Below are 20,879 nucleotides of genomic sequence, written 5' to 3' on the forward strand. Positions count from 1 at the left end.
AAATTGTTATCAAATCAGCCACACGATGGAAACGTAATCTAAATCCTTGCATTATCATCAAGATTTCTCGAATTCGTAAAATAGGGTAAAATGGAAACAAACTTTCCTTTGTATAGTGAGCGACAGAAGTCACTAGTTGCGAGATCGCGTTCCCATCTCACGATTTCTCTTTTTTTCTGTTTCATCGACGAATTTTACTTGGCTCTCGTTTTGGGAATCGATGAACGAGGAGAGGGAAATGGTGAGTGATCGTGTACTTTTTTCTTTTTCGTTACAGGAGGATGTTGATCGTTAGAATTTGGAATTATGAAAAATTGATCGTGACATTAATTTACCGACATGTAAAAATTGGATTCATAAAGTGGATTCATTAGTCAGAGAATTGTAAAAAATTGATATTAAAAATATATTATGAAATAGAGCAAAAATAGATAGTGAAATTGATCATAAAATTGTCAAAAATTAATTAACTAAAAATTATGAGATCAATTTATGAACAAAAAATTGATATTTAAAGAATTAGTCAAGAGAAATTCGTATTAAAAATTGATCGTGAAATTTTGAAAAATTGGGATTATAAAATTAATCGTGATATCAATTTATCACGCGAAAAAATGATTTATGATTAAAAATTAATCGTGCCATTAATGTCATTTTTAAAAAGAAGGGAAAAACAGAAATAATGAATAATACTCAAGAGCTATATTGCAAAAAATAATCGCATATTATTTATAATAATATTATAATAATATTAAAAAAAATTTATCTTGTTTGTTCTTTTAACTAATCGCAAGGATTATTGCCGGAAAGTTAAATTGCTTCTATGCATTTTTTCTGGGAAAACATGTGAGATCTGATAATGAGATTTTACTCACGCGATAACGATTACAAGATATTAAAAAGCTTAAAATATAATTCGTTTGATATCTATCGTTGATGGCACGATGACACACGTTTCCTGCACATTTATATTTCGCGTGGCTTTGTTTCACGAATTCTCAATCTGTAATCCGTCTTTCTGAATCTTTGTGATCATCTGCTCAATTTAGAGATATTTCAATCAAAATATTTTATTTGTACAGTAATTTGTAGAACAAATTTTTTTTATATAGGAAAATATAAAATATAAGGAATATATAAATATAAAGAATGCAAAAGAATTCTTTTATATAATGGCAGAGGTTATCGGAATGTTCCTTTATAGAAAAATATAAAAATTGTAAAAGAGTTTTTTTCATAAAATTTACAAAATTTTTTCTTTTCTAGAATGACAGAGATCATCAGGATCCAACTATGGATGAAACGGATAAGAAATCGTGCGACGAGTCGAGACGCGTGGAAATCGCAAGAGAAATTAAGGGAAGAAGCAAATGGAACAACGAAATTGAGTTCTTGATGTCCTGCATCGCGATATCGATCGGTTTTGGTAATATTTGGCGGTTTCCTTTCACTGCCTATGAAAATGGCGGTGGTGTCTTCTTGATACCCTACATCATCGTCCTTTTTCTCGTTGGTAAACCGTTTTATTACATGGAGATTATCCTGGGACAATTTTCCTCGTCCTCGTCGATTAACGTTTGGAACGTATCCCCGGGATTTAGTGGTAATTAAATAATTTTATCGTTCGTAATTATTAATTCGTGATTATTTGGAATATATATAAATACGTTCGAATAGAAATGAAGATTCGAATTTGTATAAATTCTAAGGCGACTATATTAAAAATTTTATCAGGAGTTGGATGGTCCCAATTCTACTGTAACACGGCCCTGATGACGTATTACAGTTCATTAATGGCTCTGACGCTTTTCTTTCTTATCGCCTCGTTCTCGGCCGAACTGCCTTGGGCAAAGTGCAGGGAAGAATGGTTGGATTATTGCATCGATTCCAGTCAGCAGATCGATAACACGAATAATATTACCTCGTTTGTTCGATTGTTGAATGAGAAAGAGCTTAGAAGTTCGGCGGAGCTATACTTTTTGTAAGTTCGTCGACTTTCCTTACTCGAAAACATTATAAACTATAAAAAATCAAAAAATTTTTTTAACAAATTATAAAATACTTAAATATCGTATTATAAATATTTTTTGATCGTTTTATTTTTAATCCTAATTCTGGACTTAGATATATTTATTACATTTTTTTTTTTTTATGATATAAAATAAATTCTAGAAATAATATGTATCTCTGTAACTCGTGTGCTACGTATTACACGGATTAAGGTTCGATTTTATTTAAGTTACACTCGTAAGAACATGATCAAAAAAGAAAATTTCTTTTCATCAAAACCGAGTTAAAAATTGAATCGATGAATAAATAAACGTGCAGAAAAGTGGTGCTTCAAGAGAAAGACAGCATAGACGATGGAATCGGATTGCCAAATTGGAAATTAACCCTTTGCCTTCTGGTCAGTTGGATCTCCGTCATCCTGATCACGTCCCAAGGTGTGAAAAGTTCGGGTAAAGCTTCCTACTTCCTCGCAATTTTCCCTTACATCATCCTGTTCAGCCTTCTGATCAGAGCAGTGACACTGGATGGTGCTGCGACGGGAATACTGTTCTTCGTCACTCCGAAATGGTCGAAACTTTTCGAGCCGAGTGTTTGGTACGCGGCCGTGACACAATGCTTCTTCTCCCTTTCCGTCTGTTTCGGCCCTATTCTCACGTATTCGTCCCACAACGACTTCAAACATAATTTATACAGGCGAGTATAAGAGGAAAATTGTTAATCTTACTCTGATCAATATTCGTTAATAAAAAGAGGAAAGAAAAATTATCCGTTGAAATTAAAAGAAAATGAAAGTTTGAATTTTTTTCACGTTCATTCCTATCGAAATTTTTCCAGAGATGTGCTTATCGTAACTACTCTCGACACGTTGACGAGTTTCATAGCAGGTTGCACGATATTTGGAATTTTGGGAAACCTGGCGCACAAGATGGGATTGGATATAAGTAAAGTGGTGAAGTCTGGTGTTGGCCTGGCGTTCATCTCTTATCCGGACGCCATAGCAAAGTTCAACGTCGTGCCCCAAGTAAATAACGTGTGAACGATGGTAAATTGTGGAAAAATATACGAGAATTGTAAGAAAGAAATTTAAATCTCTTGTTAGCTATTCGCAGTGCTGTTTTTCGTGATGATGTTCGTTCTTGGAGTGGGAAGCATCGTTGGGATGGTATCTGGACTGGCGCATTCTTTGAAGGAAAAGCTTCCAAATGTGCAGATATGGAAGATCGTTCTATGCATCTGTTCAATGTCGTTTGCCGTCAGTACGATTTACGTCACTCCTGTACGTGTAATTTACAAATTTGAATAACTCGTTATTAAACGTTAATTAATTAATTAAACAATGCACTTCGAAGGGTGGGCAATTTTTATTGAACTTGGTCGATTATTATGGCACATCGTTCGTAGTGTTCTTCCTGGCTTCTTTCGAAATCACCGCCATTATGTGGGTATACGGTTTGTACCCTTGCTTCTTTCATTATATTTTTTTTTTTTTTTTTTTTTTTTTTTAGAATTGATCGTTACTTTTACTTATATCGTAATACGAATCATAAATAGTCCAAAATTAAAGTAAACGTTCCGTTATATTTTTCGAAACAGGTATAGAGAATTTCTTAAACGACGTGGAATTCATGCTGGGTAGGAAAACAGGCAGCTATTGGAGGATTTGTTGGTTTCTTGTCACACCTTTGATTCTGTTATTTATTTTCTTTTATACCTTTGCCACCCTGCAACCATTGACTTATGGAGAAAAAGAATATCCGATTTCAGCCCATGCGGCTGGCATAATCGTATCTTGCTTGGGAATTTTTCAAATACCTTTTTGGATGATCGTGAAATTGTTAAAAAACAGAAGTTTGCCATTATCAAAGGTATATAATTTATATTATTATTTCTTTCTTTAGAATCAATCAATTGGTACTTATAATATAATATAATTTTTTATTATAGATATTTAATAATATTTTACAATTGAAATAATTTTCACTTTGAGTTTGGTTTGATTTCTTTTTCTTAGAATATAAGAAAGTGTTTTCTGCCAACCTCGCAATGGGGGCCAAAGGATACAGAGGACAGAAAGGATTGGCTTCGGTTCAAAGAGGAGAAAGAGAAGCAGAGAAGTCTCGGAAAGAAGCCAAGATGGGTTCAATTGATACACATTTTGATTAATAAAAAGGAGACAAAGGATTAGAGACTGACGAAGAAACACTTTTAGATATATCAATGAGGTATACAATGTAGAAAATAAATTTCACTTTCTGCCATATATATTATATCGTATTTTGCTACTTGCTTCGATCTTTATTTTAGATTTTGAAGAGAATTATTGAAGCAAGATAAGAGCTTAATATTTATTTACAAAGTCTTAATATTTATAACGCTAGTTTAATAGAGTCATTGATCTCTCGACGATATGATCGATAACAAAAACGAAGAAACAAATTTCGAATGGGAATTCAAAATCTTTGATTTTGATTTCGTTAATACTGTAATTTTTATTCAATCCTCTCCTATCAACAACGCAATAATTCTCGATCTCTTCTTGTTCAGATTCATCCTCGCCATCCTCTTCGAATCTTTGAACTCTTTCCATTCTTTGTACTTTACCGGATCTTTCGGTCCCCAATCGGGGCTAGGTTTAAAAATCTACGACAAGAAAAGAGAAATAAAAATATTTTATTTTTCTAATTCCATAAACTTTTTTCATAGTCTTTTTTTTTTTTTATACTTACATCCAAACAAGATTTTCCTTCCCCCTGTTTTAATTTGTTGACGACCATCCAGATGGGAAGTTGGATCACTCCTAATCCCAAAAGCATCCAACCAAACACTGAAACGTAATATAACCTTTTTTAAAAAAAAAAAAAAAATTATATAAATTCTTCTTCAGAACTTTGATAAAAATTTCCAAGCTTTTATGAGAAAAATCATGTAGATTTTTGAAAATTATTTATTTTTAGATTATTCTTTTGTCCTTATTGAACAAGGATTTTTTTTTTTTAAGATGATATAGATAACTTCTGTTTAGAATTAATCGTACCATAGGCAGAAGTTGGATAGTATTCCCCGTTGTACTTAATAGGCATGAGATCAACGAGAAAGTAAAGGAGGATCGAGAAAAGTGTCAATGGGGTTAAGAAGCACCAGCAGAATCTCCAATAAATCGAAGGTCTGTTGCCCACCATGAATTCAGTGTCGTCCAAAAAATTATCGACTCCTGCAGAGATTTATTAAAAATACGAGAATAAAATTAATTTCATAATCATTCCAAAAAAAATTGGCACAATTAAAAATAAAAATTTACCATATATCCAAGAAATAGCGATAATCTCAAAGGAAGCCAGGAACACTATAATGAACGTTCCTCCAAAATAATCCACCAAGTTCAAGATATATTGTCCACCCTGAAAAATTTATTAAATTTAATTTAAAAAAAAAAAAATTACAACATCGTGCACGATATGCGTGCATTTTTTTTTTTTTTTTCTTCAACGAATTATTCATCTCGAAGAAAACTCTCTTACTCTCGTGCAATAAACGATCCCAACCAGGAAACCAGCGCAAGAAACGCCACCGGCAACTTTCCAATCTTGGAAACTGGGGAACCTATCCTTGATGACACTGCTAATGACCGCGGTGAAGGCCACAGTGGTGCCGATTCCCAGGACGAATAGCATGAGGAAGAAGAGCACGGCGAATAATTGAGGAACCACGGTGAATTTCGCCAACGCTTCCGGATAAGAGATGAAAGCTAACCCTGTACCGGCACGAACCACCGTTGATATATCGTTTCTACCAGTTTCGTGGGCGAGATTGCCCAGAATCCCAAAAATTGTCGTCCCTGCTATTAAACTCGTGGCCAGGTCCATGGTTGTCACTAACGTGCAATCTCTGCAAAAGATATTTTTTTCGAGATATATTAATTTATGGAACAATGAGAGAAAAAAATATGTAGCGAGTAAACTAGTATTATTCATTTGTAATTCCTCTTTATTGAAAGGAGGAACATTTAAAAATGCTGTTGAAGAATTGTAATTTAATCGTTTTAAGGAAAATCCCAGGATCGTAAATTTAATTGATAAAAAAGAATTACCTCAGCACGTTGTGGTCGAAACGATTGTAAGAGGAATACATGATGACAGCGCCGAAACAAACTCCAAGAGAGAAGAAGGATTGAGTGACAGCTGCGTACCAAACCGATGGGTCGAAGATCTTCTCCCAAGTTGGTTTGAAAAGGAATATTATACCGTCCCCGGCGCCCTCCAGCGTCACTGCCCGAATTAAAAGAGCTATCATGATCGCGTATGGGAACAAAGCGAGGAAATAGGCCGCTTTCCCGCTGCTCTTCACGCCTTTGCTAAGCACTATGAAAATGAACACCCAACTGACGAACAATGCGAGGACCAGTTTCCACGACGGATCTCCTAATCCTTCGTGTATTCCAGCCTCGTTGAGCACCACTTTGCTGAGTGGAAAGAAATAATAGAAAGAGAATTTTTTTGCCAACATATTTACTCTATTATATTACATAAAGAAATACACGTGTGATCGATGAAAAATGATTGATGAATTTATGATAAAATTATATTTGAACTATTTAATTAAATTAAATTTATCATACTTACCGGAAGTACAAATCGGCCGAGCTACTTTTGTTGAGATTTCTCGCTTCGTTGTTGCCCGAACTGCTGTCGAAACAGATATCTTTCCATTCATCCCAGCAAAAGGCCCATGGGAGAACCGATTGAAAGCTGGCCATCAAATAAAATATCGTCAACGCCATCAGGGAGCAATAATAAGTCACCACCGAGAAAACGGAAACGGTCACGCCGTATCCAATGCCTGAAAGAATGGGAGGAGGTGGAAAAAGTTAAAATTTTCAACTTTTCCGCATTGTTTCGGACAAAAGTGAAAAGGAATAATTGTTAATATCTTTTCCATCTTCGATATATACGGTTTAAAAAATTTATTATTATGTATTGAAATTGTTATTTTATAGGTCACCCTGTATATAGATAGAATCGTAATAATTAAAATACCTCTGAAGGCAGGTGAGATGGACCAAACCTGTATGCAAGATCTGCTGCTAAATTGTCCCAATATCATCTCCATGTAATAAATCGGTTTGCCGATAATGAACAGTACGATAATGTATGGCACCAGGAATGCACCGCCTCCATTTTCGTAGGCAGTGTAAGGGAATCTCCATATATTTCCAAGACCGACCGAAAATGCCACGCAGGACATTAGAAACTCTATTTTACTATCCCATTGGGCTCTCTTTAACGATTCCTCCTCGATGACCATCGTTGACTGTGAAAAATGAAAGAATAATAATAATTAACTCGACAGCCTTTTCTGACATAGAAAGAAATAAACAAAAATATCATCTGAAAGTTTTTTAAATTTTCATGAATAATAGTTAAATATTCTTATCAAAAATGTGATTGAACGATATATATTTTTTCCAAAAATATTATTTTCACTATTATTGGAATATTTTATTGGAATGTTAATATCTTTGCGTATTGTTAACAAAAAAAAAAAAAACTCAGAAAGAAACTCACCCCATTTTCGATCGGTTTCTCGCTGTTCGATATCACAGAAAGTCTATAAGAGCCTTCCACGCCATCGTTGTTGTTGACAAAACTGTTCTGCAACGTGAAATCTATATATTCGATTCATTTTTTTAGCTACCATTTCACGTTTTGCTAACAATGGCAAATAAGCAGTGAAAAATTTCTCATTTAACGTGCGCGTTTTACGTAATCGCGTAGTAACATTCCGACTTGAGTTTGTTGCAATTACCGAGTAATTACAGGCAGATAAAAGAAACACGGTAATAAAGGAAATTTTGAAGGAAAAGTCGTTTGATCTGCAATTCAATGATAAGAAGAAATGTAAAATTTTTTTTACGAGTTTGTTTTTTTCCTTCCCTCTTATTTCTTATCAAACATTTTTCTGAAATTACAGTAGAAATTATAATAATTCTGAGAACTTATCGATAAATTAATATTGTTTAATAATTTCGACAATTTTCTTATTAAATTTTAATACGTTTCAAATTTAGATTAATGATGGATTGAAGATAAAGACCAAGATAAAGAAAAGCGTTTAGTAATAAAATTTTACAACTGCAATTTAGATTAAGCTGTTGCGAATTACACGATATTTCGACCAACAATTTGCCAACAAGATGCCATTTACATTTATCTTTCTTCAATTTTGCGAACATGCGTACAACAATAATTATATCATTTAATCAAATTTCCATTTTAACGAAATATTCACGATCGCGCCGTGAAACGAACAAATCGAGGAAATCGAATTTGTACGATTCATTTAATATTTCGATCGTATCATATTTCGATAATTTACATAGATCTTCTCCATGACCACGATACGAAAAATTGCAACGAAAATTGCAAACCTTTGTGCAATGCATAATCACTAATCACTTGTCCATCCGTCTACGTATCGTGAATCGTTGACCAGGGATCTAAAGCGCGATCTTTGCGTGGCAAGAGCGTTTAGAAGACTGAAGAGAATTGTACACTCGCATAAACGATTTATGCTATGAGAAATGTGGAAAATAACAGGTAGTGCCATATTTCCCAAATCCAAATCATTTCTCTTGGATATATATCTTCTTTCCTTTATTATCTTTCGATCTCTTTCCTCGCTTCTTTCCTTTCTAAAGTAGAAATCTTTTTTCTCTCTCTCTCTCTTTCTTCCAAATTCCTTTCTTGATAATACTTGGAATAACTTGAAGTGTCTTGGAACTATACGTAACGTATATAATAAATTTCGTAAATAAATTATCGAATATTCTTACAATTGGCAGAATGCTGGGGCAAGTAATTTTTCTACGACTTTCAATTTAGAAATCTGACATAATGTTCGTAATGTATTAGTTATACATTAATTGCACATATATATGTTTATACAAATGTCTAAATACACAAGCAAGTTGATTATAAGATGTAAGTCTGTTCATCGATACAAATCGTCATCATCCTTATCGATGCATCACTGTTACATACGAAATTAATTTAGGAAATTTATTTTGATACAGAACAATCAACATGGAACGTATTATCGTTCAATAATAATTAGATCAGTACGAGTATTTATAATTAAAGTCGTCTTATTTCTCCTATATCTCAACTCAAAATTCAATATAAGGAAATTGTAAGTAAAAAATTGTAAGTAAAAATTGTAATTAGAATCAAAAATATGAGGAAATTTTAAAAAACATTTAAAACATAAAACTTGACGGACAAGACAAAGACATTAAATATTGTTTGACTTATCCTTTAGTAACAATAACAATCTGCTCGCAATATATCATGTGTTATTAAATATCGTTCTAACAAAAGTACACGTCACATCTCTTGTTAAGAAAAATTGTAATAAAGTTTATATTAATTAATCCATCACGAGTTATGCTTAATTTCATAATTATATCCGATAAATCTTATACGTATTAGAGAATGCGCGAGATTATAATTAATTACTACGCTTCTATACATATATACTATGTATAGAATTGATTAGTTTTTATTGAGAAGAAATTGCAAAAGGAATTCCTCGTTACGTAACTTCCATTATTCGGTGTAGAAAAATAGAAAATAATTCGTGAAAACATTTTAATCCCCTAACTTTCCACGCTTCGATGAATTTCAACGATTTTCCAACATCTTGTCTAAATTACTTATGCTAATTGGGTGGATATTCTCGAGTACAACCACTATGCAGATTAATATATAAGAAATTGCTTTTCGTTAATCGATCGTTTGATCTTGTGAATAATTTACCTTGGAATCTATTTTGCAAGCCTGAACTATATTTATTTATCGATCTCTCTTTCTTGTCGAATCCATTATCTTTTTTTACTTTTTATTTATTTTTTTTTAATAGTCTCAGTAAACTTTTCATCATATCTCTGTATGTGTTTTTTAAAAATAAATATATAATATTTTTGAAAGGTATTTGAGAGAGAAATAAAGAGCAAAGGAGGAATATTGAATTAAACAGACGTGCGTAGATTTAATCGATTTAATTTTATTTTAAGAAAGTCTTGACAAGACCGCCTCGATTCTGGAAATTCTTATAAGCAATGAACTCCTTCCACTCTGACCGAATATTAGGATCTCTGGGGCCCCATTTTTCCTCGCTGGGTCTAAACGCTGCTTTGACAGTCTGGAAAAAACAAATTTTATCACAATCTTGTATTAAATTTAATAATATTTGAACGTTATTATTAAAATGTACTAAACGTATACTACTCACTTCGATCATGGACGATGATCTTAACTGTATCATTTTCTGCAAAATGCAGCCAACGATTACGAAAAGTGCCAAAGCTAGTAGGAACCATCCTATACCTGTCGATATAATTGATCGTATTATATAATGTTGTAATCGGTAAAAATACTAAATTTATCAGTAAAAAAAAAAAAAAAAAAAAAGAAAAATGAAAATGAAATAGAAACACCAACCATAAGCATAATCTGGAAATGGCATATTATCATAAGTAGGCGGCTCATAAGTGACGATCGTGTAGATCAGAATAACGATCATTAATATGGGTGTAATAAAAGCCCAACACAATCTCCAATAAAACGACGGTCTTCTTCCAAGCATGAACTCGACATCGTTGATAAAATTCGACAAACCGTAGATCCAGAACACTGTTATCATTTCCAATACACCGACGATGATTGCCACGAAGGTACCTCCATAATAATCGACCAGCGATACGAACCATTGCCCACCCTAATTAAACACGGACAATCTTTTAAACAACATATAATTTCCCAATAAAAATTTAAAGTCAAGTTAAAAATTCGTGAAATTTAATAATTTAAAAATTAAAATTTAGAAGAAGAAAATATTTGGATATAGGAGAAAGTAATAACGATAGAAGAGGGAAAAATCGTAAATAAAATAATAAAAATCTCCGATATCCTTTGTCGTTGAATTTTATTATTTCAATACTCACAGGTGTAACGTAGACGAGGCTAACGAGAAATCCAAAAACGGAAACAACGAAGACCAGCTGCCAGTGTTTCACGTTCGGGAAATGATCGCAGAGGATGCAAAAAATGGCGCCGCAAAGGGCGACAGCGCTCCCAACGCCGAGTACGAACATCATGATGAAGAACAGGACGGCGAAAAGTTGTGGAACGAAATTGAACTGGGACAGCGCTTCCGGATAAGAGATGAAAGCCAGCCCTGTACCACCTCGAACAACTTTTGATATATCCGCGTTACCCAATTCGTGGGCCAGATTGCCGAGAATTCCAAATATCGTGCATCCTGCTATCAGGCTGGTGAAAGTGTCCAGAGTGGTCACTATCAGTACGTCCCTGCAATGAACGAACGAAAAAAAAATTGTGAATATTACTACATGAAATTTAATAACGGGTAAGTGCATTTTTCTTTCGAAAAATAAAGTAATTTAATAAATAAAAATTTATTATATATCAAGCGTCATCGTTAATTGGTATTGAATTAAAAAGAAAAGAAGAAAAAAATGTCACCTGCTAACACTGTGTTGAAAATTGTTGTAGGACGAGTAAGTAAGGATGGGGCCGAAGCAAACGGAAAGGGAGAAGAAGCATTGGGTGATGGCGGCGTACCAAACATTCGGTTGCCACAGTTTGTTCCAATCGGGTGTAATGAGGAAAAGAATTCCGTTCACTGCTCCTTCGAGGGTCACCGATCTGATCAATAAACCTGTCATGATAACGTATGGAAATATGGCGAGAAAGTACACAGCTTTCCCTGTACTTTTTATTCCTCGACACAGGACGCAAAAGATCGTTGCCCAACTCACGAAAAGACAGATCGTGAGCTGCCAAGAGGGCGTTCCAATTCCATTTTCGATGGATTCGTACTCGTTCAAGACGATCTTTCTGAAAATTAAAAAATAAAAGGTATGCGAAAGTTTTTTTAAAGAGTTTTTTTAAAAGTGAAATCATTATTTTATCGTGAAATTGATTTTGCCATTTTCTAATAAATTGAGTATATTGTTATTAATTATTATTAGAGATCGAAATATTTAAATAATTGTTGTTGGTTGGAGGAAATTTTTTTAATCGAGAAATTGTTAATTTTTGTAGAATAAGGATGGATCGGAAGATGAAAACGTACCTAAAATATAATTCTGCAGAGCTACGAAGAGTACCGTTATAAGTAGTCAATAAACCGGCACTCCTATCCAAGTTGTTGTCCTTCGAAACTGTATCGATGCAATCCTTCCATTCTTCTCGACAGTAAGACCAAGGTAACTCGGATTGAAAACTAGCCACGAGATAATAAAGAGTTAAACCCATTAAGGAGCAATAGTAGGTAACAACGCAAAACGCTGCGAATGCTTGACCGTATCCCAAACCTAAAATTTCACTTGTAAAAACGTCCAATCTTTTATGGGGAGAAAACGTTTAAAAAATTACCTTAAAAGTTGTCAAATCGTGAAATTTCATCTCAAACAACAAATTTTATTCTAATATCAATCTCCTTTGATAATATAATTTTTAAGGATTAAAAGTATTTTTTAAAATTTTTTTTTTTTTTTCAAAATCTGATCAGATACATTAGAGGAAGAATTATTTTAAAAATTATTTATAAGATAAGTTTGGAAATTCTGTTGGCCATCAATCACCTTTCATGGCTGGTACCATGCCCCACGTCTTCGCGCATGATCTATTGGTAAATTGGCCGAGAAGAGCTTCCAAAAAATAAAAAGGTTTCCCGACGAATAGCAATACGATAATGTAGGGTATTAGGAAAGCACCTCCTCCGTTTTCATAGGCGGTAAACGGAAATCTCCACACGTTTCCAAGTCCTACGGAAGTAGCGATGCACGCCATTAAAAATTGTAATCCTCCTCCCCATTCTGCTCTCTAAAACGTGACGATTCAAGATAAAAAAATAAAAAAAAAGAAAATAAAGAAGAAAATGGATAGAATAATGGTAAAAATAATTTACTCGAATCTTGTATCTTTCAGATAATCTATCTGACAAGATAAATAGAATGTTAAAAATGAGTGTGTAAAAGCACGTGTTGTAGATAATAAGTATTTCATTGCATTGATAACAAAAATAAATTCAGATGATACTCTAATTAGTTTGAACAAATGATAATGAAAATGCAGAAGAGCCATCAAGAAAAATACATAGAAATGATTAAAGAAGAAGATTTCGTTTAATAATAATATAATTGTATTAAGAACGTATAAAGAACATGTAGAATGATGAACCAAGTGAAATAAGTAAGGAATAAGAAATGATTCGAAATAATATTGGAAAATGAATGCAAATAACATGGAAATTAATTAATTATAATTGTTAATATTTTATATGGTAATAATGTGGAAAATAAATAATTAACAGCTATTTGTTAATCGCAAAAGCAAAAAATAAAGAAACCTTGAATAGAAATCTCAATGATCGTGTATGCAAATATTAACTCTGGCTCGTTTTACAATTTATCACTTTTTTGTTTAAAATTAACACACTGGTAAAACCATTATAATACAGAGATAAATTTAATACAAACTTCTTTATTAAAAATAAACAAACGAAACTCCTATATGCTAAAATGAAATTAAAATTTTTGAAAGATAATCACAATGGAATAAATCATGAAATAAAATTTTTTGAAATTATTTACAATTAAAACTATCGTTTGCTTGATTTCAATCTTTAACAATTTTACTCTTCTGCAAGAAAATTGAGGAAAGAAGAACAAATCACATACGGAGGAAATATTTTTCGCATCATTGGATTCTTCTTTCGTTTTCCGATTATTTTCTCTTTGTCCCGGAGGAATATTTTCCATCTGGAAAACCTCGTTCGTGTACCCATTTTGCTTCTGTAAAATTTATTCCGTTTGTTAACTCAAAACTTCGACTTCAAATCGGATTGTTCATCTTATTAAAAAAAAAAAAATCTCTTACATAAACACCGTTCCCGATTTTCTCCATGACTCTGATACTCTTTCTGAAATTGTCAAATTTTCTCTCTTTATCTCGAGAGATTTCCTAAATTTCCTCCCTAACAATCTTGTCAGATGACTCTTCCAATGATTTATTTATCATTCTTCGTGCAAAAAATCATAACTCGGAAGAGTATAAATTGTCATCGCAAGATTTTTCATGCGTTCTCTTCGTTCTTTTCTCGTTACGTTGTTGCTCTAACGAAACCACGATAACGTCATTTCAATCGGTTAAAAAACACTGACTAGTATGACACAATTTATAAATCATTCTAATAACACTTTTTCACAAAAGAAAATAATTCACTTCACTTCATTTTTAATAGAAAAAACTGTGAGAAGGATAAAACATCCTTCGAAAGAAAATCCTAAGAGTTAATAATTTAATCGAAAAAAAAAAAGCATAGATTATAATAAATAGATATATAAATAACAGATATTTATTTTTTTATATATATTACTTTTATTACTAATATATTACGTATATATTACTTTTATCGACGATTTATCAAACTACCCATTATTTTTTATTAACCTTCTTATCGAGGTGACGAATCTTAGAAGATTAATATCTCAAATTTCTTCAAATAAGTGATAATTATAAAATATCAAGTAGATATTAAATTTGAAAAAATGCAATTTTAAAATAATCATGTTTATAATAATAATAATTGATTTAGAAAATTTCTCTATAAAAAAAGAAATTGAAAGAAAGAAATAAATTCAGAAAAATTAACGGTAATGGCTTACTATCGAAAGGGTTAAAGACAGGTAAGATGACTTCCAATTGACTTTGTATTAGCAAGATACTGCAACGAATGACTGGCGCGAAATAAAACTGAGTTGTAACACGAGCGTCGATTAGATACGATCGACGCAGACGTTCTCTTTCGTACACCTAAAACTTCATCTCATCCTGTCGAGGTATTACCTGCACAATACTGACGCATGTGTTACATCTCGTAAGAGATATTCACAGTTCGTGAAGATTGATGATTTCCGTAATGTTTGAATGAAATTGTAAGTATATTTTGAAAAAGAAAAATCAAAGAGATAATTTTGATGACACGTTGATTTTTCTTCGAATCTTCTTTTTTATTCCTTCTAATATTTATCAATAGTTTGTTAAGCTTTTCGATTCCCTCTTTTTGACAGGATGACTTTCTAAAATTGAAAATTTTAGAAGAATAAAATTATATTGAAAGTTGAAAAATCTTAATTGCTTGAATTTCTTAGGATATTTCGTGTAATGATAAATAAACGATAATTGAGAAGAAATATATGTTTAAATTAAAAATTTCTATATATTTATAATTCTTAGAAATATTAAGAATTTAATATTTTTGTTTTTTTTTTTTTTTTTGATAAAATTTTTATACTAAAAAAATAAGTGTAATTTCTTGAAATAAATTATATATTCAATATTAATAAATTGTTCGATATAATTAATTTATAGTGTATATACAGATACCAAAAATATTCACTAGAGATAAACGAAAGTAGAAAGAAATGAGTTCTTCAAGGTAACACTTTTTTTTTTTCTTTTTTTAACTACATTTTAATAACAGATTCGACAAAACTTCTGTCGGAAACTTGTTAAATAACGTCGCGTTTTATCGATAAGTTTTATTGATCTGATATCACGGTTCGTAATGAATTCAGGACAATAAAACCAAGTAATCCAACGATCATTCGTAAAACGTGTATAAGCTTCAAAGCTTCGCTCGACGATAAAGAATTGTAATCAACGTGTTCTCCTTTATCAGCTTGGATGAGAATAAAAAATTGTAAAAGCATAAAAACCGCGCGTGTTACTTTCGTAGATGCAAGTTGATCTTTTTAAAAAAAAAAAATTCTTCTTTTAATTTGTGATGACACGAGCACATTTTAGGAGAAAAGATAGAGAGGGAACAAAGATTCAAAAAACGAAAGAAAACGAAATGAAGCGGTAGATATATTTCTTAAAAATTTCGATCGAGGGTAAAAATAAAATTAAAAAAAAAAAAGATAAAAAAGAAAGAAACTTTCATGCAAATTATAACAGATGATAGAGATCTTTTTTTTTTTTTTTTTTTTTTTAAATCGAAGAAAACAACACGAACATTGTGAATGTTTCGTAAAATATGTAAACCAAGATGCAAATTGACATTTTGAATTATCGGGAAATACCGAGATATATTTTTCCGAGTAACGATTACCAAATGACTCAATGCTTTAGAAATCATATCAACTTCCCGTGACTTTATTCGTGAATTTCATACGTGAATATAAAAAATTGTTGGAAAATTTTTTATAAATGAATCATTCGATATTAATTGATATTTGAAAATAATAAGAAGTACTTTATAAGAAATAAATTGAATCAAAAAGATAATATAGAACTTTACTTGAAATTTTTTTCCATAATAAGATATATTCATGTCGAAATAGAACTTTAAGAAGAGGAACGCGATATACGATATATACAATAACGATAACAAATGACAATGTAATTTCGATATAGATGAAAATCTTTTGTCAAATTCTGGGCAGTCGATAGAGCAACAAGATGGTCTGACAAATTTCCACTCCATCCACGAGAAATAAGTCGCCGTTTAATCGAATTCGTAATGATTATTCAGTGGCGATCGATGATGGATAATTTGAGCGACATTTACTATCTCGTGCGGCTCATCATCCGCCAAGTTTCTATATACTTACGGGTACGATTGCGTGATTAACCTTCTCGCATAATGAAGTTTACATGTTACAATTTATACGATAATAAAATTGAATTAAAGAAGGTAGCATTCGAAAAAAAAAAAAGAGAGAGAATTGTCATTACCTTAAAAAATCTATCTCTTTATTTATTTTATATCTATGGAATTTATCTAACACGAACGTAATGATTATTCTTATTTTTTTTTCTTTTTTTTTTTTTTAGGATTTGATTTTATACAAGTTCTTCTGGATAGCGACGAACAATGAAAATTTCGACAATTCAGATTCGAAACTTCGTAGCATAACATTAAGGAACGTTACCACAGATATCGTAGCCTTCTCCGTCATCTGTATTATCCTTTTTCTACTCGTAATCCTCGCGTCGAAGTGTGAAAAGGACGAAGTGCGAAACGTTTTCGAATCTGCGGGAATAGAAACGTTAGTTTATGCAATTGATAATCGAGGAAAAAATTAATTTAAATAAAAACTATCTGATTAATCGAATAACCAGAGGATTATTCGATTGATTGATAAAAAAAAAAATAGGCAATTATTAATAATTAATGAAACAACAGATTCAAACACTGAAATCGATCACTCACAGAATCACGGTAGAACATCCGGAAGACCAATTCTGCGTTTCGAACGTAACTTCCAGTTCGACAAATTGCGTTCACGCATGCGGTGACTCGATTTTCTCCCGTGGACGAATACAAAACAGGAATTACTCCGACGAAGATATATCCAGAGTTCGTTCTTCCAGCAAGAAAAGGAGCACGATCCCGAAGAAATCGATTTTCGGCTTGAACGTTGCCCAACCGCAGAATTCTCAAAGCACCCAAACCACCGACAAAATATTCTACAAGAACAATCAAAAATGGCTGATAAGACGAACCAGGAGCGGCCATATCTACGGGAAATATCCAATATAGCGGAAGCCACGTCCATTCCTTTTGATATTTTTATTTATTCATTCAATCCATTTTCCAGAAGGCGAAGAAAAGGAAAAAAGAAAAATAGAAAAAAGAAGATGAATGATAAAACATTCCAATGAAAATTTTCATCGAAATGAAAACAGAACTAGTCATAAAGATAGGATAAAGTGATGTTATTGTTACTGATTCTCGGTTTAACATTCCAGACAATTATCAATAGTTTTATATTATCAAAGGTAATGAATCGCAGATGATGAATCATTTCTTCAAGGAAGAAGGTTGTCAAGCAATACGATTAAACAATCGTGGATCTAAAGGCATCTGAATCGTCATTTGGAATTTGTTATTTGTGCTAATTTTTTTCTCTCTTTCTCCCCCTCTCCCCCCCCCTCTCTCTCTCTTTTTTCTTTTTTCTTTTTTTCTTTTTTCTTTTTTTTACTTTATTTAAGCTACGTTCGATACATTCCATTGAGATATCGTTTTTAAGAATATTTTTAGAATGATTTTATTTTGAGTTCACATTGATATTGATATCTAAGAATATAAATTTTTAATACTTTTTTTTTTTTATTTTAACGAAGCTTTTTTATTTTAATTTTTGCTTCGTCTTTTTTCCTTTTTATGAACTATTACGATTATTTATACGAATTTTATATATTTCATCGTATGAAATTTTATTTACAATTATTAAGAGTCTATTATATCTTCGTCGTACTATTTGTTATTTATTGTATAACGTGATGTTTTTATAGTATTTGTCATATAAATAAATATCGTTGATTTCAATTTGTTTGGTAGAGTCTTTTTATCAAAAATAAAATATTAATTTTTTATCACACGTGTTATCGACGAAGAAATAAAATTATATCGCGTGTAAAAAAAATGATTAACTCATTAAGTCCCTTATTATTATGAAGTGCCATAAAAATGATTTTATAATCTTAAATCTTTAAGAGATATCAATGGCATTTCGATAATCTGTAAACCTACAGATTATCCCTTTTTCCAGGAACGAAACAAATGGATATAAATTACCAGGAATCATACGCACATTAAAAAATATAGAAATATAGAAATTTTCGAAAAATTTCTAACAATGACAGATTTTGACATCAAATATCATAATCATCTCTACTCTAATGTTTAATTCAAAATAATAAAAATATATGATAATTTTCTTTATTCTTGAAACATATTTTAAATAATCTCAAATTATAATATTATAATATTTATAATAAAAATGCTATTTTTTTTATAAATAAAAAAATTAATAACAAGTATTGTATTTGAATATCAATATTTTTAAAATGTACGTCGAAAAAATAATCAAGCATGCGCTCATCGATCCACAACGGAACCATAGTAACAGCTGAGACACAGAGATCAAAACAATCGAGGAAAGAAGGATATCGGATTTTCTACCAACGATTTGCGTAATTATTTCCTCGTAAAATCGTCAGAAATAATTCAAGGAAAACGGATGTTCATCGTTGAACAATGGATATTAGAGACAGCAGTGATGAGGAAGAGATACGTAATATTTCCTCCTTCACGAAATTTGACGAGAGCATCGATGTACAAAACGCCGAAGAGATACAGAGTCCAGTGATCCGTAGACCTTCCAGTTCGAGAAGATCCAGGCAATATCCGATTAACGAAGCTCGAACTTCCATAGAGATAAATTCACCTCGTGAAAAATATAATTTTCGAAGGTAAATTCAATTTTGAGGAGATAATTGAAGATAAAATTAACAACAAAGAATGATTAATAAATTAATCATAATAAATAATTGAAAATAATGGATAATTTTTTGATTATCAGATATTCTGATAATGATAATAACTTCGGGAAGGTCATGGGAATTCACAGTGATCCGTCAGACAGCGAGGAGAGTGATGATGATGATATCCAGGGAACGATAAACGCTCAACAGATTGAACTTTACAATCCTAAGGATTTCGACGATTTAAAAGTCTCTACAGAGGTGAAAGAATTATTTCAAAACATAATGAGGTACACGTTTTCTTCATCCCCTTATCTTTTGAATATTATTTATTAATATAATTTTTGTAATTTCCTTCATAATTTTATCTATAAAGATACATTAATTGTATCCTTAATTAAAATACACAATTCTTTTTATTTTTAACAATCATATTTTATAAGTATCTTTATCGTTGCCTCTTTTATTATAGATATACTCCACAAAAGATAGAGTTGAATTACAAACTCATACCATTTATTCCCGATTATATACCAGCCGTGGGTGATATAGACGCTTTTATAAAAATCCCACGACCAGACGGTATAGAGGATAAAATCGGTTTAATCGTTTTGGACGAACCCTGTACCAATCAATCCGATCCAGCTGTTCTTCATCTTCAACTGCGTAGCCATTTACGAAGCGCCGGTATGGCAAGGCAAACAGTGATTAAAAGAATCGAAGATGCCGAGAAAAACGGGAAGTCGATCGAGAAGTGGATAGAGGATATAGATCAGCTTCACAGAAGCAAACATCCGCCTGCCGTTCACTTAACCAAGCCTATGCCAGAGATCGACTCGTTACTTCAACAATGGCCATCGGAAGTTGAAGAAAAGCTTAACGAAGCCGAATTGGACTTTACGGAATTGAATTGCGAATTACCAGAACTCGTCGATATTGTTTGCAATCTTCTAGATATACCATCCGAGGAGGATTCGAGATTGGAGTCGTTGCACACACTCTTCATGCTTTATTTGGATGTTCGAAATGCTAGAGCTCAAAAATATTAATTAGAAATAAAAATCATTTTGATCTAAAAGGAAGAATATCAGAAGAAATATTAAAAAATATTAGAAAAATATTAACAACAAGAAATGTTAAAAAAATATTTTCAGAAATATGAAAATATTTATTGAAGACAAATGATCTTGCATGTACACTCTTTCTCTTTTCCAGAAAGAAGACTGCAATTAATTACACTTTCTTATTCTTATAGAAGTAAGAAATAATAATTATTCTAAATAGATTGCTTAATAGCGATGTAATCGTTATTTTGATTTTACAAAATAATGTAATAATTATATTAGAAGTGAAGGATATAATGAATATAAAAGATGAGTTTATTTTTTTATAATATAAATATTACAAAAAAAATTACCATCCATTTACCACCCATTATTTTAGATAATATAATCAGAGACTAATAATTCTTGTTAAATGAGACATAACATAAAAAAAAATATTCCAATCAGA

At 31.7% G+C, this 20,879-nt stretch overlaps 5 protein-coding genes across 10 annotated transcripts; 3 read left to right on the forward strand and 2 right to left on the reverse strand.

The window, feature by feature from the left end:
• The first annotated feature begins 1,009 nt into the window (after window positions 1-1,009).
• On the forward strand, window positions 1,010-4,270 carry LOC100863453 (sodium-dependent nutrient amino acid transporter 1). Its single transcript, XM_031916948.2, has 9 exons — window positions 1,010-1,181; window positions 1,267-1,603; window positions 1,735-1,981; window positions 2,329-2,703; window positions 2,845-3,031; window positions 3,110-3,286; window positions 3,360-3,459; window positions 3,604-3,875; window positions 4,022-4,270. The coding sequence occupies exons 1-9, from the start codon at window positions 1,173-1,175 to the stop codon at window positions 4,193-4,195; spliced, it is 1,878 nt and encodes a 625-aa protein (XP_031772808.2). The 5' UTR covers window positions 1,010-1,172; the 3' UTR covers window positions 4,196-4,270.
• Window positions 3,872-8,544, reverse strand: LOC100871856 (sodium-dependent nutrient amino acid transporter 1). Of its 3 annotated transcripts, none has more exons than XM_003694341.3 (10): window positions 8,435-8,544; window positions 7,572-7,658; window positions 7,044-7,317; window positions 6,630-6,846; window positions 6,098-6,469; window positions 5,529-5,895; window positions 5,309-5,408; window positions 5,045-5,221; window positions 4,737-4,834; window positions 3,872-4,650 (listed from the first exon to the last, which is right to left on the reverse strand). In XM_003694341.3, exons 1-10 carry the CDS (start codon window positions 8,447-8,449, stop codon window positions 4,504-4,506), a joined length of 1,854 nt encoding a protein of 617 aa, XP_003694389.1. In that variant the 5' UTR covers window positions 8,450-8,544; the 3' UTR covers window positions 3,872-4,503. The 3 variants fall into 3 exon arrangements, with proteins under 3 accessions (XP_003694389.1, XP_012343037.1, XP_086765346.1); XM_012487583.3 differs by having other exon boundaries at window positions 7,572-7,672; window positions 8,435-8,536; XM_086909220.1 differs by having other exon boundaries at window positions 7,572-7,653; window positions 8,435-8,531.
• Window positions 8,545-10,048: 1,504 nt separating this feature from the next.
• LOC100865466 (sodium-dependent nutrient amino acid transporter 1) lies at window positions 10,049-14,963 on the reverse strand. 4 transcript variants are annotated; one of them, XM_086908784.1, is made up of 10 exons: window positions 14,759-14,963; window positions 13,971-14,206; window positions 13,772-13,885; window positions 12,674-12,914; window positions 12,163-12,403; window positions 11,550-11,924; window positions 11,009-11,375; window positions 10,506-10,782; window positions 10,297-10,391; window positions 10,049-10,206 (listed from the first exon to the last, which is right to left on the reverse strand). In XM_086908784.1, the coding sequence occupies exons 2-10, from the start codon at window positions 13,995-13,997 to the stop codon at window positions 10,069-10,071; spliced, it is 1,875 nt and encodes a 624-aa protein (XP_086764910.1). In that variant the 5' UTR covers window positions 13,998-14,206; window positions 14,759-14,963; the 3' UTR covers window positions 10,049-10,068. The 4 variants fall into 4 exon arrangements, with proteins under 4 accessions (XP_086764910.1, XP_086764907.1, XP_086764909.1 ...); XM_086908781.1 differs by having other exon boundaries at window positions 13,685-13,885; XM_086908783.1 differs by having other exon boundaries at window positions 13,685-13,885; window positions 13,971-14,361; window positions 14,759-14,926.
• Window positions 14,964-16,461: 1,498 nt separating this feature from the next.
• LOC105737133 (uncharacterized) lies at window positions 16,462-18,429 on the forward strand. Its single transcript, XM_086908785.1, has 3 exons — window positions 16,462-16,710; window positions 16,932-17,146; window positions 17,313-18,429. The coding sequence occupies exons 1-3, from the start codon at window positions 16,618-16,620 to the stop codon at window positions 17,638-17,640; spliced, it is 636 nt and encodes a 211-aa protein (XP_086764911.1). The 5' UTR covers window positions 16,462-16,617; the 3' UTR covers window positions 17,641-18,429.
• Window positions 18,430-19,026: 597 nt separating this feature from the next.
• Window positions 19,027-20,739, forward strand: IFT46 (intraflagellar transport 46). Its single transcript, XM_012487555.3, has 3 exons — window positions 19,027-19,355; window positions 19,466-19,657; window positions 19,840-20,739. The coding sequence occupies exons 1-3, from the start codon at window positions 19,141-19,143 to the stop codon at window positions 20,414-20,416; spliced, it is 984 nt and encodes a 327-aa protein (XP_012343009.2). The 5' UTR covers window positions 19,027-19,140; the 3' UTR covers window positions 20,417-20,739.
• Window positions 20,740-20,879: the final 140 nt, after the last annotated feature.

Source organism: Apis florea, unplaced genomic scaffold (assembly GCF_048593485.1).
Source record: "Apis florea isolate Af1SG1 unplaced genomic scaffold, ASM4859348v1 contig_3081_pilon, whole genome shotgun sequence".
In the NCBI taxonomy this organism is placed as follows: Eukaryota; Metazoa; Arthropoda; class Insecta; order Hymenoptera; family Apidae; genus Apis; species Apis florea.

Bases quoted from the DNA above. Each gene is read 5' to 3' on its own strand.
- LOC100863453 (XM_031916948.2), top strand. The intron at 1,982-2,328 runs GTAAGTTCGTCG...ATAAACGTGCAG, and splicing joins TCGGCGGAGCTATACTTTTT to AAAAGTGGTGCTTCAAGAGA. The intron at 2,704-2,844 runs GCGAGTATAAGA...AAATTTTTCCAG, and splicing joins TTCAAACATAATTTATACAG to AGATGTGCTTATCGTAACTA.
- LOC100871856 (XM_003694341.3), bottom strand. The intron at 5,409-5,528 runs GTAAGAGAGTTT...TAAATTTTTCAG, and splicing joins GGATCGTTTATTGCACGAGA to GGTGGACAATATATCTTGAA. The intron at 4,835-5,044 runs GTACGATTAATT...ATTACGTTTCAG, and splicing joins CTATCCAACTTCTGCCTATG to TGTTTGGTTGGATGCTTTTG.
- LOC100865466 (XM_086908781.1), bottom strand. From the start codon at position 13,997: ATGGAGAAAATCGGGAACGGTGTTTAT. The intron at 11,376-11,549 runs GTGACATTTTTT...CGTTCATTGCAG, and splicing joins TTTCAACACAGTGTTAGCAG to GGACGTACTGATAGTGACCA. The intron at 10,392-10,505 runs GTTGGTGTTTCT...TTATATCGACAG, and splicing joins ATTTCCAGATTATGCTTATG to GTATAGGATGGTTCCTACTA.
- LOC105737133 (XM_086908785.1), top strand. From the start codon at position 16,618: ATGATTATTCAGTGGCGATCGATGATGGATAATTTGAGCGACATTTAC. The intron at 16,711-16,931 runs GTACGATTGCGT...TTTTTTTTTTAG, and splicing joins AAGTTTCTATATACTTACGG to GATTTGATTTTATACAAGTT. The intron at 17,147-17,312 runs GTTAGTTTATGC...GATCACTCACAG, and splicing joins GAATCTGCGGGAATAGAAAC to AATCACGGTAGAACATCCGG.
- IFT46 (XM_012487555.3), top strand. From the start codon at position 19,141: ATGGATATTAGAGACAGCAGTGATGAGGAAGAGATACGTAATATTTCC. The intron at 19,356-19,465 runs GTAAATTCAATT...TTTGATTATCAG, and splicing joins GAAAAATATAATTTTCGAAG to ATATTCTGATAATGATAATA. The intron at 19,658-19,839 runs GTACACGTTTTC...CTTTTATTATAG, and splicing joins TTATTTCAAAACATAATGAG to ATATACTCCACAAAAGATAG.